Below are 17,679 nucleotides of genomic sequence, written 5' to 3' on the forward strand. Positions count from 1 at the left end.
CGTGTCTTCCTCGTCCTGCGCGCGGGTGACATCTGGCGGGCAAATCAACGCCGTGTTTGAAACACGCACCCTCTGCTGGGCTCCGACGGACATCGCTACCTCGCCGCGCACGGCATTATGGGGATAAAGCGACTCCTCTTCACGTGCCTAGGAAGCGGCAATATGGCCGCTGCCTGAGAGCGACGCTAAAGTGTAGCGAGGAGCCTCCAGCAGTGCGTTGCACGCTGAGCACGCGAGACAGGAGGAGACGAGAAGCCGCTTTTGAGGTACGAGCTAGGGAGCCGGGCAACGGGCGAAGTGAAGCGTGGGCTCGTACAAATGGACGTCGGTGGCCCAGGGTGCCCGCAAGGCAGCGCATGTCGAGTTTTGTTTTTGGGAATCCCGGGCCGAAATGGAAGGTTTCGGGGGGCAGATACTGGCAGGAGGAATTAAGGTGTACCGCGGGACGCCGGTGCGAGATTTTCCACTTTGAAGTGCGAATTAACCCTCGGTGCTTATGGGCGCCTGTCTCTGGTGTTTCTTGAGGTTGCGTCAGCTCCCGTCGACTGGTCCAACCGTCCCGTCAGGTCGCCTTTCAGGGGCGCCCCGAGAATGTTCGGGTGGCCCTCCTTGTCTTAGCGATTGTCCGAATTATTGCTGGGGTTAGTAGGCATCCATCACATAAATAGGACACCCGTCATGTCCATCTGTGGACACCTCTCGGTCTGTGTGAGGGGGCGCTCGATTATTCGTGTGACCCCGCCGGGCTGACACACTGGTGAGACCCCCTGTTAATAAAAGAGTGCGACACGTGTGTCGGAGGCATTCTCGTTATTCACACTGGCCTGATTGTTTTCATTCAGTGGCGCTGACAAACTGAAAGAAACCACTCCAGTTTAGAGGGAGAGCACTTGATTTGTGTTCAGGGGGACATTTAGCTTTTTACTGGAGCTCTGGAGACTTAGAAATATTGTAATCAACAACAACCCTAAAAAGATACAGAAGAATAACAATAATTTATATGTGAGCTTCAGTAGGCTTTGCGCCCTAGGAACCAAGTTACCCAAACTATTCCATAACATTTCAGCAATTATTTACCGCTCTGACGCTGACCTTTCTGATCTTAAAATAGGTTATTACAATAGCAATTGATGAGAAGAATGCATAATTTTATGGTATTTGCATTAATTTTTGAGATTTACAAAAAGTGCCTCTTTCTCTCACACGAATTTGGCTCAAAAACTAATTGGCACATTTGCATCTCATAAGAGGCTTAAGTTTTGAGTTTGGTATTTTTCCGTCCAGCTGTTTAACTCTAGACCATCCTCAAGGAACTGTGACATGCAGACACACACACACACACACACACACATCATCATCATCATCGAGATAATGTTTTCAGTATCAGGGGACACTTAAATGTCCAGATCCGTTAAAAAACGGAGATCGAAATTTTTGACGAATCTAAAGCCTTCGCTCCTCCCCCATAGATACGATAGGTTCTGGTGAGGGAGGGCACAAAGCAAAAAAGAAATTTCTTAAATATCAAAGAGCAGTCCCAGTGAGGTGTATTGCTGTAGGTATGAAGGAGCACCAGTAATGTTTCTTGACGCACTTCTGATGGATAATTCTTTGGATGAAAGTCCTTGATGCTGTAGTGTCAGACAGAGAATGTGCAGCACTGCTCATAATGGCCTAGGGTTGAGCAGTAAACTGGCACTGGAAAAGTACCGCAAATCTCAAATTTTAAAATGGAACGGTTACTAGCATTTCAGGATTTTTTTGGTACCAGAAGAAAACCTCCGCATTCCTCATGAAGCTCCAATCGACTGGACCCCCAACCCCAATTTTCTTGATACTCTACTGTGCTTTTTTTTTTTTGTTGTTGTTTTGTTTTGTTTAAAAAAAAAAAAAAAAGTTTTTTAAAATTCATGGAACAAACCTAAGTTCTTTGACAAGATCAGAAATGCACAGGGGAACCCCCCCAAACACACACACACCATTGCTTTGACGTGATCAGGACTTCACTGCTATCCAGTGACAAGCAACATAACGGTGCGCCACACCAGGCAGCCTGGTCTAATGGCAGTGCGTTTTGGCGTTATCCGTTGTTTCTGAACTGTTTTTTTTTTTTTATATATATATATATATAAATACCAGTACTGAGGTCTGAAAGCTGGCATTGATACAAAAGTCAAAATTTTAGTACCAATCCATCATTGTACTGTCTTTATTCTCTATCCTATTACTAGCCTGCCTTCTTAACCTCCTTAATGTTAACCCAGAGCATGAATTCTGTATAATTACAGTTAAACCAGATTTGGGGTGACATGTAATGATCCACTTTTACAGCATTAAGCCTGAATAACACGTGTGACAGAATTCTGCTGCAAATATCATGAGTAGTTCTGTAAGTTTCTGTACTTTTTGCCCTTGTAAGGTAACATGTTGATGTTTGAGTGGGCAGAGCCATCAACTGAAACACGCAACGGTGTGTAAGCAAGAAGCCATAAACCCTGTTTTAGGGTAAACTGAAGCCGAACCATTAGTTGAATCAAGCGGTAATGATGGCAATGTGAATTGGTCATTAGACGTTGATGTGAATAGTGAAACTGTATGACTGAGCGGCCGTGATATGCCTTGCATTGCCTGATAGCTTCAGTTGTGTAAAGTGGAAGCGTAGTGAAAGTAGGTGTGTGGCAAAAGGAGAAAGTGGTTGAGATTGCAGTGGTTCAAAGTGATCAAATATCGATTCTGTCTTGCCTTGTTCAATGTTCTTTTTGTCCTCCCCACGGGTCTTTCCAAATGATCCTCAATAAGGACATCATCTGTCACCCAATATTTATCGCTTTATCTTATAAGAAATCAACAGTGTGAGAGCTGAATGCCTCTGTGTGAGTGTAAGGGAGATCCTAATATGTTAGTAAAAAAATAAAGGATTTACTTAAAACTGTAATTATGATTATTTTTGGTACTTGTGTACTAAACGGACGGCTAGTACCCTTTTCTATTATCGTGACGCAAATCGGATTTTCATTTTTAAGATTAGGCACCCAAAGGGGACATTAACATTTGGGACATAGAGGCAAATATGCTCCAGCCCCACTGACTTTAAGGTTAGGATTTGTGGTTGGGGTAGGTCAGTCTAATAATTTAAACTCCAAAAATTAAGCAACTGGGGTGGCAGCCCCACCGATTTGCGTGACGATAGTAGTGCCGTCCGTTTAGTACAAGTACCTTATTTTTTTATCGCTAATCTCTTTATAAACTAGCAGGATGGATGACGTGTACACAAATGAAATTCTATAAAGTAGGACACTGGTTGAACGTGATTTATATTTAAAAGTAATTAGAAATACCTTTCTATGCTATACATAGCCGACACTGGTTGCTTTACAAGTTTGCATCTATTTAGGGTGGTATAAGCTGCAGCACGTTATACACTTAATTTTTCGTGGTTGCTTTCCAGACTTCTAATACCGTTACTTGATTCAATAAAGAAAATTCACGTTATGTAGACAAACTTTACGCAGACAGATTGCACAAAAACGAGTTCTGTCTGAAAAGAAACCAAACTTCTTAAATAGGGTGCCAACATAGCACTCTCGAAATTGGGAGTGTGTAGCGGTGACCTTTACAATCCATACTTGCTCGCTCACACCTTGTCGGGACCATGCAGTAGAGTGAAGTAGGCTTCTATGCCTTTTGCAAGTTAAATTATGAAGGATCCTGAAAAGAAATGCGTTTCCGTGAAATTGGCAAAAATGTTTACAGCAGGGTTGGCAAACTCCAGTGTTGGAGTGCCGCAGTGGCTGCAGGTTTCAATTCTAACCATCTTCATTAGTTTTTGTTTCTAATTAACTTCTTTTGCCTTATTTTTAATTAACTTGATTCAGGTCCCTTAGTTGTTTCTTTTTCTTTAATTAGCTGCCAAACAATGAGACACAACCCAAGGTGCCACATGACCAGCTCACCTGTGCCCATCACACAATATCTGAAAATAAAGGACAAGGTCTCAGTAAGGTTGATCTCTCAGGTCACCAAAACATCTTGACGGTGTTGTTAGAAAAAACAGAAAATCAACAGTTACGGAAATGTCTGCTGTGTCAGAATGAGAGCAGCAACAAGCCATAGAATTAAATAACGGGTTTAATTAACAGCAAGAGTTGGCTTCTCATTAAGAAACTGGTTGGAGTGAAATTAGTTGGAGTTTGAAGCCCCAATTTAGCTGGTCAACTGTTGACTTGTTTCACATTTGATTTCTGTTTGGCTGTCATTTAATGAAAAAAATAATTAATTCAGAGCACCAAATCCTTAAAAACGGGGCTTTTAAAATGAAGGGAAAAAGAAGTTAATTAGCAGTGAAAACTGGTCACTGATTAGGAAAAGGGTCAGAATGAAAACCTGCAGCCACTGCGGTACTCCAGGACTGGAGTTTGCCACCCCTGGTTTACTGAGACATTTCAGATGCTGCAGCAGGTTCATGGTGGATGATTGTTTAAGCCACGGGTGTCGACCTCCGGTCCTGTAGGGCTGTAGTGGCTGCAGGTTTTCATTCTAACCATCTTCTTCATTAGTGACCAGTTTTTACTGCTAATTAACTTATTTTGTCTTAGTTTTAATTAACTTGACTCCAGCCTCTTAGTTGTTTCTTTTTCCTTAAATAGCAGCCAAACAATAATGAGACACAAAACGAGCAGCCACCTGAGCTGCTCACCTGTGCCCATCACACAATATCTGAAAATAAAGGACAAGGTCTCAGTAAGGTTGATATCTCGGGTCACCAAAACATCTTGACGGTGTTCTTAGAAAAATCAAAGTCAACAGTTTTGGAAATATCTGCTGTGGCAGAATGAGAACAGCAACAAGCCATGGAATTAAATACTGTAACGGGTTTAATTAACAACAAGGACTGGCTTCTCATTAACTCTTTTAGGGCGGATGTCGACTTTTGTCGACAGGAGGGGTTGAAGGCGAATGTCGACAAAAGTCGACATCCAGGGATAAAGGGTGACAATCAGCTGTTAATGGCGACAAATCTCACTGTCACGTCACAGGCATTCCCTCTGTGCTTGGAGGAATGCTAGACTCGTTGACTTGGCAAATAAACCTTGCGTGTGCGTGAGTTGCGAAATGTAAACAAAGGCAAGATGGCACCGACATGTGAAAAGGCAGCGAAGCAAGTGCAGAAAAGAAAACACTCGGCAGACGATGTTTTGCGCATTACCGCGGAGTCGGACTCTTGATTTTTCAGAATCGGACTTTATTGGCAGTGATCAGGAGATCGAGCAAGAGAGTTAGAAGCAGGCATCAGCTGATCAGACACCAGCTGATGCCGCGCGAGCGGAACTGCTGTCAGTTGAGTGCCTTCGCGCAGCCGATGCATCTACGGCAAGGTTCGCATGGGATAAATACACATACATTGATCCGTTGAGAGCCGATCTGGCTATTGTTTACAAGACGGCATGGCTTGCTTTTGGACACGACAGATCACCAGCTGCTGTACTTCAGGCTGCTCTCTCCTGATGCTGCTTTTCAGCTACTGTCAGACGAGACAAACAGGTAGGCAGAGATTTTTTTTGAATCGCGGGCTGCGTTTGCATCGCATTCTCGTTATTCAAAGTGGAAACCCACAACGAAAGACTAGATGAAGCGCGCTGTGGCATTACAAATAGAGATGGGACAGAACTGGTGATATAACTTCAGGGAGCATTGGTCCAAACGTGTTTTGTCCCCTGGTGGCTTAGGTACGTGCTGCTGCAAAGTTTTATTCACTTCTGTAATAAACAGAAGCAAATCCCATGGGTGAGCCAGGCTATAATGCCATACATAAAGTTCATAAAGTTTCAGAAGATGAAAAGAGGTGACAATACGGTTTTCATGCAGGCAGAAAACTTGGTGGCAGTGGCATGGCACGATGGCAAATGGGTGACTTGTCTCTCTACAGTACACACTAACAATATATGTTAGAAAATGCAGCAACAGACAATTGAAAAATAGGCATCAAAACAACACATATTGTAAGGAGTGCGATGTGGCAATGACTGAAATTGGCTGCTTTGAGCGAGATCAGACTTTGCTGTGTAAAGTGTATGTGATATGTATGTGAAATCATAGAGAATTCAGGCTCATACAACATGCAAGACAGTAACATTTGTCAAAAGGAAATATTTTTTGTTGATTTGATATGTTAAACAATTGCTTTGTGTTCTTTTTTAAAAAATGTTAGTTTTTGGAAAAATATTCAGCCCTGGGAGAAAAGAAACAAAAAAAAAATTAGCCCTAAAAGAGTTAAGGAACTGGTTGGAGTGAGATTGGTTGGAGTTTGAAGCCCCAATTTAGCTGGTCATCTGTCGGCTCATTTCATATCTCATTTCTGTTTGGCTGTCATTTAATGGGGAAAAAAAAGAATCAATTCAGAGGACAGCGGATAGCAGTGAAAACTGGTCACTGATTAGGAAAAGGGAATGAAAACCTGTGGCCCTCCAGGACCAGAGTTTGACACCACTGGTTTAACTCTTTCAAGGCTGATGTCGACTTTTGTCAAAATTCAGAAGTAGAAGACGGTTGTCGTCTTCTTCTCCTTCTTTCACCTGCTCCCATTAGGGGTTGCTGCCACAGCAGATCATCTTCTTCCATATCTTTCTGTCCTCTGCATTTTGCTGTGTTAAACCCATCACCTGCATGTCCTCTCTCGGCACATCCATAAACCTTCGCTTAGGCCTTCCTCTTAACTGGCAGCTCTATCCTTACCATCCTTCTCCCAATATACCCAGCATCTTTCCCCTGCACATGTCCAAACCAGCGCAATCTCGTCTCTCTGACTTTGTCTCCCAACCGTCCAACTTGAGCTGACCCACTAATGTCCTCATTTCTAATCCTATCCATCCTCGTCACACCCAATGCAAATCTTAACATCTTTAACTCTGCCACCTCTGGCTCTGTCTCCTGTGCCACCGTCTCCAGCCCATATAACACAGCTGATCTCACTACCATCCTGCAGACCTTCCCTTTCACTCTTGCTGATACCCGTCTGTCACAAATTACTCCTGACACTCTTCTCCACCCATTCCACCCTGCCTGCACTCTCTTTTTCACCTATATTCCCCAATCCCCAGAGGACGATAATCTGCTGTAAACTGCAACAAAACTCACCCTTACATTTTAGTTTGACTCTCTTTGCTAGAAGGAAAGTGGCATAGCTTTGTTGATTTGACCTCAATTTCCTAGATATGTATGAGTAGTGAAGAGCAAACAACCTCTAAAATTGCACCGACATCTGGCAAGACACCAAAGTAAATGTGCAAAGCAAAATACTCCATGGATGTTTTATGTAATATCATTGAATAGTTGACTTGTCGGACTCCGAGTTTGATGCAAGTGATCTGGAGATGGATATCAAAAACGAAAATGAGGTGCTAGCATCAGCTGATCGTGGCGCTGAACACTTTTGTGTAGCTGATGCGCCTACAAAAGCGTTTGCCTGGTAGGGCCACCACTTCTGATGTCAAGAGGTACAAACCAGATTGCATCACATTGCAGCTGCCACCATCACCACCTTCCTGCTGTGTGAAGACAGCCAGGCAGCTGGCCCACCATGCATTCCTGCTGCCCATTGAGGTGCAGCCACTGCCGCCAGAGATGCTGAACAGCGCATAGCAACAGACGTTTTATGTTGACTTATGTGTGAAGCCATTGCTTTTTTTTTTTTTTTTGGTAACAAATATTCAGCCCTCAAAAAGGTGCACACAATGTTGCGAATGGTAACGACATTTAAAATTGTCAAAGCTGGACGGTGATAATGTTGTGCGAGTGAATGCTTTGAATCGTGAAAATCGTCGCCCAACTGTCTGTGAACTTGCTGAAAAAGTTTGTGTCACACGATTTTTGACCGAATAACCGCTGATGAATCATGGTGCAACAAAATGTGTGCTACATCTCCTGACAGATGAGCAGAAAGCAAACTATGTCAGCCAGGAGTTGTTAGTTCATTCAAATGGTGATGAAGTCACTCTGAAAACGTGGGGGTCCATCCACTCCAAACTTTTTTTTTTTGGGGTTCCTGAAGTTGAAATCCACCCTGAAAGGTCGGCAGTTTCAAACGCTAGAAAATATGCCACGTGAACTTCTCGACATTCCAAAAAATTCCAGGATGCTGTCAATAAATGGAAAAACTATTGGGAGTGGTGTGTAAATAGAGGAGTGAATACTCTGAAGGAGACGAGTCTGATTAAGTTGATAGGATTTTTTTTTTTTTTTCCATTTGTTGGAGAGGCCTCGTCAGATTTCTCGTATTAAACAGTAGCCTAATATTTTTACAACAAAATTACAGCAGCTCTGTATTATAAGTAGACATAATTGTAATAGTGATTTGAAAATTTCATAATTCCTTGATACTTTATCAATGCAACAGCTCATCGGTTGATACATTAGCCATTGCCTTCTATAGTAGCTAGACTGTGATATGATAGTTTTGTAGGTTAGATCTAATCAGGTAAAAGCGGGGAAAAAATTCAGTGTAATTATGATTAATGACCATCGACCCAACAGCAACATCCAACACTGCCCCAAACATCCACTTCCTGCCTGTTCTGCAGGGTGCAGCGAGGGGTCCTTCGTCTATGTGGGAGAGAATAAGGTAGATGGTCAGCGAGGGGAAAACTGCGTTGAAAGAAACTATTCTAAACAACATCTTTCAGGTCCATCTACTCTCATTATGGTGGCCTGAGAAAATGAAATTCCAACTTATAACGGTGCTTCACAAATTGTAGCAGCAGGAAGCATCGCTTGTGTTTGGCTTGCATTCTTTGTTATAAAATTGACAATTGGCCATTTATGCCACCAGCAAATTGAGCTCATTAATTATGACTTGCAGGTTTGGTGAGTTACTGTTTTTAAATTGGGCCTAGTTGGCGTGTGTGTGTTTTTTGTCATGTGATGGACTGGTGTCCTGTCTAGGGATTGTTCCTACCTTGCATCTGGTGCTGTCTAGGATAGGCTTCAGCTGCCCACAAATCTGTCCTGGATAAGTGGGTTGCCAGGCTGGATTAATGGATGTTGCACTGCAAGTTATAGGGATGCACCGATACCAAAACGGGTATCTGGTATCGGCCTCGATACCACGTTTTCTAAAGTACTCGTACTCGTTAAAAGTCCCCCGATACCGGGGACCGATACCACGGTCTGAGAAATGTCTATGTTTGAGTGGCGTGTAAGGGGTTAATCACAGGCGCCGAGTGCCCGCCCCCAGGCCCCAGCTGCAGCTCAGAGCGGGGAGAAGGCGAGGCGAGACATGTCAGCCGTGTGGAACTATTTCAAAGTGAATGAAGACGACAAAACAAAGGCGGACTGCAAATTGTGCTCAGCGAAATTGTCCAGAGGAGGCTCAAAAGGTAGCGCATTTAACACAAGTAATTTAATCAAGCACCTAAAATCCCAACACGACAACGAGTACAAAGAGTTTACCCACGCTTCTAAACCAACACAACCCACGCTGCAGCAAACTCTTGCAAGACGAGAGAAAATGTCCAGAGACAATCCACGTGCTGTGAAAATAACACAGGCAATTATCGAGTACATTGCATTGAGTGACCAGCCACTCTCGGAGGTAGAAAATGTGGGATTCCTGCGTCTCCTCCATGTTCTGGAGCCCAGATATAATATCCCAAGCCGCCGCTACATGACTGACACGGAGCTGCCTAAACTACACGACTCTGTGAAAAAACATATCCACAGCCTACTGCAAGCCACCTCTGCGTTTAGTTTCACCACGGATATTTGGACAAGCAGTGTTAGCCCAGTGTCGCTAATTAGCCTAACCTCCCAGTGGATAGACGAGAGTTTCTTGTTTTTTTTTTGTTAAATTATATGACTAAAGCTGTTACCTGTAAATTTAAATCATGTTTTTATTAAGTACTCGGTATCGGCGAGTACTGAAATGCAAGTACTCGTTTTCCAAAAAAGTGGTATCGGTGCATCCCTAGCAAGTTATATACCTGGGCCTAACAATGTGTTTAAAAGTTTTTTGTGCCAGCATTGATGATTTTACTTCCACCTCTGCTGCCTTCCCCTGGGGGGGTACCACAGGGCTCCATCCTGAGACCTCTTCTGTTCACCTTGTACCTGCTGCCACTCGGCGCTATTTTCCGGAAACACGGTATTTCCTTTCATCTTTATGCAGACGACTGACAGGTTTATTTCCCTCTGAAGCGCCCTGGTCCATGTTCTGTCCAGCCCCTGCTTGATTGCATTATTGACATAAGGAGTTAGATGGCATTACATTTTCTAAATTTTAGTGAGAACAAGACGGAAATCGTGCTATTTAGACCCAGTGGCACCAGCGGGACCCCCTGCATCGACTTTTCCACTGTGGCTCAATTTGAGAAATCCATAATCACAAATTTAGGTGTGAAAATGGATTCCACTTTAAAACCTGATAGCCATGTGAACGCAGTGGTAAAATCTCGCTTTTTCCAGTTGAGGCGGCTGTCACAAATCAAGCCTGTTTTGTCTAAACGCAACCATGAAACGGTGAAACCTGCTTTTATAAACCTCTCGTCTAGATGACTGCAATGTGATGCTTTTTGGAATGAGCCAGGCCTCCATTGCTCACCTACAGCAGGTGCAAAATGCTGCTGCTCGATTTTTAACTGGTACAAGCAAGCATGAGCATGTTACCCCAATTTTGGCTTCCATTCACTGGCTTCCAGTTCATTTTCGAATTCATTTTAAGATTCTTGTATTTGGTTTTAAATCATTTTATTTGTCAGAACTGCTGCACCCTTATGCACCGTCTTGCTCTCTCAGGTGAGCAGACCGGATGTTTTTACGTGTTCCTAAGGCACGATGCAAACTCCGGGGTGATCAGGCTTTTTCAGTTGCAGCTCCAAAACTCGAACGATTTGCCATTGCACGTTAGGCAGGCTCCTTCACTAGCTGTCTTTAAATCTTATTTAAAAGCACATTTTTCCTCCCTGGCCTTTAACCCAGTATGGTATGTTGATTATCCTTATACTTTTTATTATGAATCTCTTCAGCTCTTATGTGTTTCTGTTTCTTTTACCCTTTGGTTATTGTGTGTCTGATATGTTGGGTTTTTATTGTACAGGACTTTGGTCAGCCTTGATGTTGTTTTTAAAGTGCTTTATAAATAAACTAGCAAAATACCCGTGCTTCGCAGTGGTGAAGTACTGCCTTAAAATTTTTATTAAGAAGAAAAGTAAACCTTTGTAAACTGAGGGGAAAATATACCAATAATTATTTGTTAAGGATCTGTTTGTATACCACGTTGTCAGTTCGCCCCTCCAGTTGTAATATGACCAAGCTGTGCGCTGAGCTTACTCTTGAGCATGCAACGTACAGTTGGCCATGTGAAAAAGCAATCTTGCCTCAAATCAATGCCAACCTTTTGTAGGGTCTGTCCCTGAGACTTAATTTTCATTGCGAAGCAGAGCCTTACTGGAAATTGGAGGCGTTTGAATTGAAATGGGAGATCAGAGGGTATAACGGGGATGCGAGGAATAAAAACTCTCTCCCCTGAGCCACTGCCAGTAAAAATAGTTGCCTCAATTAGGTTCTTTTGCAGACACGTGACCTGAAGTCTCGTGCCGTTACAAAGTTTCGGGGGCTGTCAGTTTCTCTAACATTACTGGTGCCCCAATCTTCAAAATTAGATTATGCTCAGGAGTGCCTGGAGGATTCAGAGTGTGGAGAAACTCTACCGGATAGTGCACCGCGTCTTCCACTTCTACAACTGAATCCACAGACTGATGTGTTTTCGGTTATGAAGGTAGTTCTTGAAGTAAAATGTGGTTTATAGTCGTCATGTCATTTCTTGGTGTTGTGATAGCTCTCTCCCTCAACCATGACACGTCATTTTCGTGGAGATTTCATAGATTGGGGTAAACATTTTGAAGGCTTTGTTAGAGGCATTGGCGGTTGTCCAAAGGTGTAAAATATTTGGCCATTTCAGTACACTTGAAAGCGACAACCGAACAATTCAGCAGCGGCCATCAACTCACATGCAGAACCATAGGTGAAGGGCTTAAGCATTTCACTCTTCAAGTGCTCCTGTGTAGTATAATTATCTCCTGTACCGTCATCAGTCCACACCTTGAACCTGTCCCAGTCGTGCAATACATAAGACACAATGTTCTTCCGAATATCAAGAGTGAGCCTGATATGGCCTTGCAATATGTAACATAGAGAGTGGAAAAGGCAGGCACCATCTCCGGGCATGGAAACCACTCAGTAAGTGACAGTTCTTTGATCGATGGTGATCACCTCGATAGACATGTTAATGGGGGTATGGTTGGAACGATAAAGGAAATGGGTACCTGAACAATGTAAACGAAGTCTAAAATACCTACACAATAACTATAATCGTAATAAACGAACAATAAAACAGTGGAGAAGCCGTGGATTAAATAAAAAGGCCGCAGTTATCAGCAGGGAGACGTGAATACCATGGCGAAGCAAGGAAGGGAATGAAGAGACCGGAGCGATGGACGGCCTTATATAGGCAGGCAGCCAACTACTTGGGAGGCTTGGGGACGGGGGACCCAACGCCGCCTCACACGGCGACCAAGCTGCAGGCTATGGACGCATATATGTACGTAAGTAGGATTCAGTTAGCGTTGGGAACCCACGTACCAAATTTCTTGAAGATGGGCCCATAAGTAACAAAGACTGTTGGAAAGTTCAATATGGCGGCCGACAGTGGCGTCATACCACTGAAATAAGTGCGTACATCGGTTTCGGTTAGCGCAGGGAAGCCGCCTACCAAATTTCGTGAAGATGGGGCCATAAATAAGAAAGTTTAACATGGCAGACGTCAACCGTTATGACCGTTATGCGTAGAATTTTGAAATGACACCTGCTTAACTTTTGTAAGTAAGCTGTAAGGAATGAGCCTGCCAAATTTCAGCCTTCTACCTACACGGGAAGTTGGACAATTAGTGATGAGTGAGTCAGTGAGGGCTTTGCCTTTTATTAGTATAGATAAATAAAACAAGAACATGCAGAGAATACTGCGGAAAAGTATTTTGTCAAACAAAAATGTGTCAATAAAATGGGAGGAGTATATGGAGTTTGTGGGCCCACATGTGTCGTCCTTGAGTTGGAGTCGATCAGGTGACTGTGTGGTGTGTGTCGTTGTGTGCACTAACTGTCTCTTGTTTTCCTTTTTCTAGGGCCTGAGACTAACAAGAAGGTGACAGCTCACTGGTGCCTTATTGACTGATGCTGCATGCTTCTAAGCATGGCAAGTGAAGATGATGACCCAGTGGTACAAGAGGTATGGGCCACAAGGTAGACTTTTGGGGTGGAAAGTTGGGTTGGCTTCTCAAATTTTGTCCTAATAAAAGATGAATCTAACAAAACCCCCAAAAAGTGCATTGGAATGTTAAGCATTTGGAGGACTGGTTAGTCCAAAACACCCGTGTTCCTTATTTCTTGTCGCTGCTGTGTTGTACTTCCAGGTGAGCTTTCATCGGTTGTCTGCTGTCATCCACAGCCCAGCCCATGCTACTAAAGACAAGATCAGACCCGAGTGATTTTTGTCATGGCACGTCACAAACACTTTTAAGTTAGTCGCTGGGTATTTTACATTACACACCTGAACTTCCTGGGTTAGGCTTGAATTTTATTTGAAAAAAATTCCAAGTGTTGGTTCTGATTTGTTTGAGCTTATGTGGGCCTGTGACAGTGGGAGAATTGAGCTGTCATGACCTTCAAAGCTCTTTATATGTCTGTGCCTTGACTGATATGTAAGCTGACTAAAGGATAAGTAGATTCTTTTGTAAACCTCAAGAGCAGTCATGGTGTATTTTGTTTTTATTTACAGTATTATAAATGATTCACTTAAAAACACAATCTTTTCTGGTGGAAAATTAAATTGTATTATGACTGAGGAAAAAATAACTTTGACTTGAAAAATGGCAAACGTATCCTTTAAAGCTTTACGGTGTTTCATCTCAGAATAGCCTGACATTATCTCCTCATACGATTTGAGGAGATCAAATCCAACATAAATGGATCTGTACAGCAGTTAACACTAGAATCCCTGAAGCCTGCGGAAGTATTCTGTGACCGCTGCTGCAGGGGTATGTGGCCACCGTTCAGAAACCCCCTCTTAAACAGTTTTTCAAGTGAAAATAAACACAATCTTACGGCTCCTCTTTGCAGGATCAGCTGCAGGCTTGTTATGCTCCTCACGCAGGGCTTAGAACATTTAAAAGACCGAGCCATGGCCATCCTGAGGTCTTGCTCTCCTGTCTCCCTTCCCCCAGACTCCCTCTGCTCCGGCCGCTGCTTCCGAGTCACTGTACCCCCTTGATGAAGATGACTTTGTGTTCTTTTGACCAGGAATTGGTGCCAGTGCATCAAGTTTGACAGCTGTTCCTTGTGAGACCAGTTTGTCTCTGAAAGAGACTTGTGTTTGTATTTGTCTGAACAGCAATAAAGTTTCTACTCCTTGCAAATCCTACTGTACTCTCCTGTGCAACTTTGTGACCCCCACGCTTGACAAAGTGGTACCAGAAGTGAGGTGTTGCACAGGAGAGAACAGTAGGATTTCCAAGGAGTAGAAACTTTTTATTGCTCTTCTGGCAGATACAAACACAAGTCTCTTTCACAAGTTTTCAAACTTTACACCTCGGCCCCGATTCCTGGTCAAAAGAACAGTCTTTCTCATCCAGGGGGTACAGTGGTTCGGAAGCCGCGGCCGGAGCAGAGGGAGTCTAGGGGAAGGGAGAGACAGGAGAGTGAGACCTCAGGATGGCCATGGCTCGGTCTTTTAAATGTTCAAAGCCCTGCACAAGGAGCGCAGCAATCCTGCAGCTGATCCTGCAAAGAGGAGCTGTTAAGAGTGTGTTTCCCATTGAAAAAATATTTAAGAGGGAGTTTCTGAAGGGCAGCCACATCCCCCTGCAGCAGTGGTCACACTTTGTAATGCCGGGCCACCTTGATTTTACTCGCACCTCCTCATCACTGTGTTAATTGCCCAACTATAGCGCCCTTGTTTTGCAAATGTATCCATCAGCTGCGGGTAGGCAGCCTGCTATTCGATCCCCCACCAAGACAACTGAAGTCTAGACACAAAATTCTCACACCTGAAGTCTGCGTGTCTGGGAGTGAGACGTCTGGAATTGTATAGGAGAATAATCTGTCGTTATTTGACATATACATTTCATGTGTGTTCTATGTCACCCTACATTTACGAAGATTGCGGTAGACATTTCTTGGTTGAACACATAACTGAAACAAATTTTCTTCATAGGTTATAGTAAAAACGACAAAATGTTAACTTGAAGTGCTTAATGTGTGAAGACTGAAGTTCAAATATCAAATAAACACTCCCAAAAGGTTTAACAAAACAAGTGTGCTTTTATTCAAGAATAAAACTGAAGAAAAATAAATTATTCAATCTATATGTTGCTGTCGATGTGTGAAAACTGAAACCCAAATATCAGTTGATTTTAAAGACATTTGCACATGTGTTTGTTTGCGTCTTTCACAGTGGAAACGTGGCGGTTTCACAAATATCTGGTGCAGGGGCAAGTACTGCCACTTCATAATCGAAACGTTGCCTGTTTGATCTTGAGTCCTCCCTGCATTTAGTGCTTGGTGCACTTTTATTGTTACTATTATATAATAAAAATCTGCAGTGGGCTGGCGCATTGCCTGGGGTTTGTTCCTGCCTTGCACCCTGTGTTGGCTGGGGTTGGCTCCAGCAGACCCCTGTGACCCTGTGTTAGGATGTAGCGGGTTGGATAATGGATGGATGGATATAACAAAAATATACATTTGATTTGAGTCTCTAATAAATCAACGAAACAATTCTTTTCAGTTCTTTCATTCAAGATTAAAACTGAATAAAAGTTAAATAAAAATATCGCACATAAAAGCACACTTATTTCGTTATAGCGCATTTTTATTTGAAAACTTTAAGTGTCGGATCGGTTGGGGAGGCATGAATGTGAGTAAGAAAATAAAACTGAATAAAAAATAAACACTAACTTTCACAAGTACCAAATCTTTACACAGGTTGTTAAGACTACGTTATGTGCAGTTTAGTTTTTATCCAGTTTGTTGTCTTTTGAGTTCTTTCTTGCACCAGCATTGACGTTTGTTTTTCCCTTATCTGCAATCTCAATATATTCAGAACCCACTCTTCACATTTTGCCCATCTGCTTTGAAGTCCACTCGTTGCTCTTTTTTATTTTGTTTTACTTACCTGTTTATTTCTCCCTCTTCAGATTGATGTTTACTTGGCGAAAAGCCTTGCAGAGAAGCTTTACTTATTCCAGGTGAAAATCTTTTCTTTGTTCATTCATTGCTGATGTACTGATTGTAACCTCCCGTGAGTGTGTGACTGCATTGTGGTTTGTGCCTGTGTGTGTGCGCGCTAATAACCCTTTTTTTTTTTTACTGGTGGAATTATTTCCATTTGCAGTACCCAGTGAGACCTTCTATGATGACCTATGATGACGTCACTCATCTGTCTGCCAAAGTCAAGCCCAAGCAGCAGAAGGTGAGGTGCCAGGGTTGCCCTTTGTCTGCCTCAAGATTTGCATGTAGTTTAGTGGGTTAGTTTGGTCTGCATCGTGGACACAAGGAATATCCCTTTCAAACCCCTACCCCCCCCCCCCCCCCCCCCCCCCCCCCCCCACCACCACCACCACCACCACCACCTTCTAAAATGAAGTAGAATTAAAACAGTATTCAGTAATGCTGTCACTAGAAAGGCTGAATTTGTATTTTGCTTTGCTAAAGCTGAGCTTCACTTTGTGCGACTTCTAGTCAGTGAGAATGTCAAACTTAATGATTGAAGTAGCTGATCTTGTCATAGGCAGATGTCAAATTACGCAAAACCAGGACTCCCAGGATGAAAATCTATGCAACTCTGTGATGGTTTCCCAGCACAGTTTCATATTTCCAAAGCATTGCATGCTCTTGGAATGGCTAGATCTACTCATATTGCTGGCTTTCCTGGTGGCTTGCTTAATGCCCTATTGCTCAGCCAAATCCTCTTCCTCATAAGAACAGAGGTGGGGAAGGTAGTGCTGCACCCGTATACCAATGTGGACTGACTTCCTCTTTCTGCAGGTGGAGATCGAGATGGCTATGGACACTATGAATCCAAATTACTGCCGCAGCAAAGGAGAGCAGATTGCCTTAAACGTGGATGGGACTGGCATGGAGGAAGGCAACACCTTCTCCACGTAAGGCTGCTGTAAAACCTAGGGATGGGCTGGCTATACGTAAGAGTTTACATTATTACACCTGGGTGTTATCTAAAGGAGTGAACAGAGGACTCCAAGTGATGCTGCTACTTGGCGTTTATTTAATGAAGATACCAACTGAGGATCTGTAAGGTGTTTCTCACAAGGGACACTTTGATGTCCTTCTCCTCTTATGCAGTTGTGCATCTGGACCTTCTCCTTCTTTCTCTGTCCTGGTCAGATCCAATTTGCTCTCTTCTATCAAGACAGTAATCGACACCTTTGTGTGAAATCATCGGTTTCTTACCAGTCTTTCGCATGAAATAGTCTTCATTTTGCCAAAAAAACAACTAGACTGACATGTTTTTAAAGTGCTGTTGTATTTTGGCAGTTTCTGAACCCAGAACAGAACTTGTAGGAATGCCAGGATATTGCAACTCCAGGAACGACTATTTACTTGCTTTATTGAACAGAGTAA

General features: G+C 43.1%; 1 protein-coding gene across 1 annotated transcript in view; it reads left to right on the plus strand.

Moving 5' to 3' along the window:
- The first annotated feature begins 122 nt into the window (after positions 1 to 122).
- Positions 123 to 17,679, plus strand: part of polr3e (polymerase (RNA) III (DNA directed) polypeptide E) — a 33,259-nt gene continuing 15,702 nt past the window's right edge. The window contains exons 1-5 of the mRNA XM_028814186.2: positions 123 to 266; positions 13,170 to 13,273; positions 16,236 to 16,286; positions 16,433 to 16,510; positions 17,086 to 17,201. Coding sequence (XP_028670019.2) covers positions 13,226 to 13,273; positions 16,236 to 16,286; positions 16,433 to 16,510; positions 17,086 to 17,201 — 293 coding nt within the window. The 5' untranslated portion in view covers positions 123 to 266; positions 13,170 to 13,225. The remainder of the gene's footprint in view (positions 267 to 13,169; positions 13,274 to 16,235; positions 16,287 to 16,432; positions 16,511 to 17,085; positions 17,202 to 17,679) is intronic.

The sequence above is a fragment of the Erpetoichthys calabaricus genome, chromosome 11 (genome assembly GCF_900747795.2).
Source record: "Erpetoichthys calabaricus chromosome 11, fErpCal1.3, whole genome shotgun sequence".
NCBI classification, from domain to species: domain Eukaryota; kingdom Metazoa; phylum Chordata; class Cladistia; order Polypteriformes; family Polypteridae; genus Erpetoichthys; species Erpetoichthys calabaricus.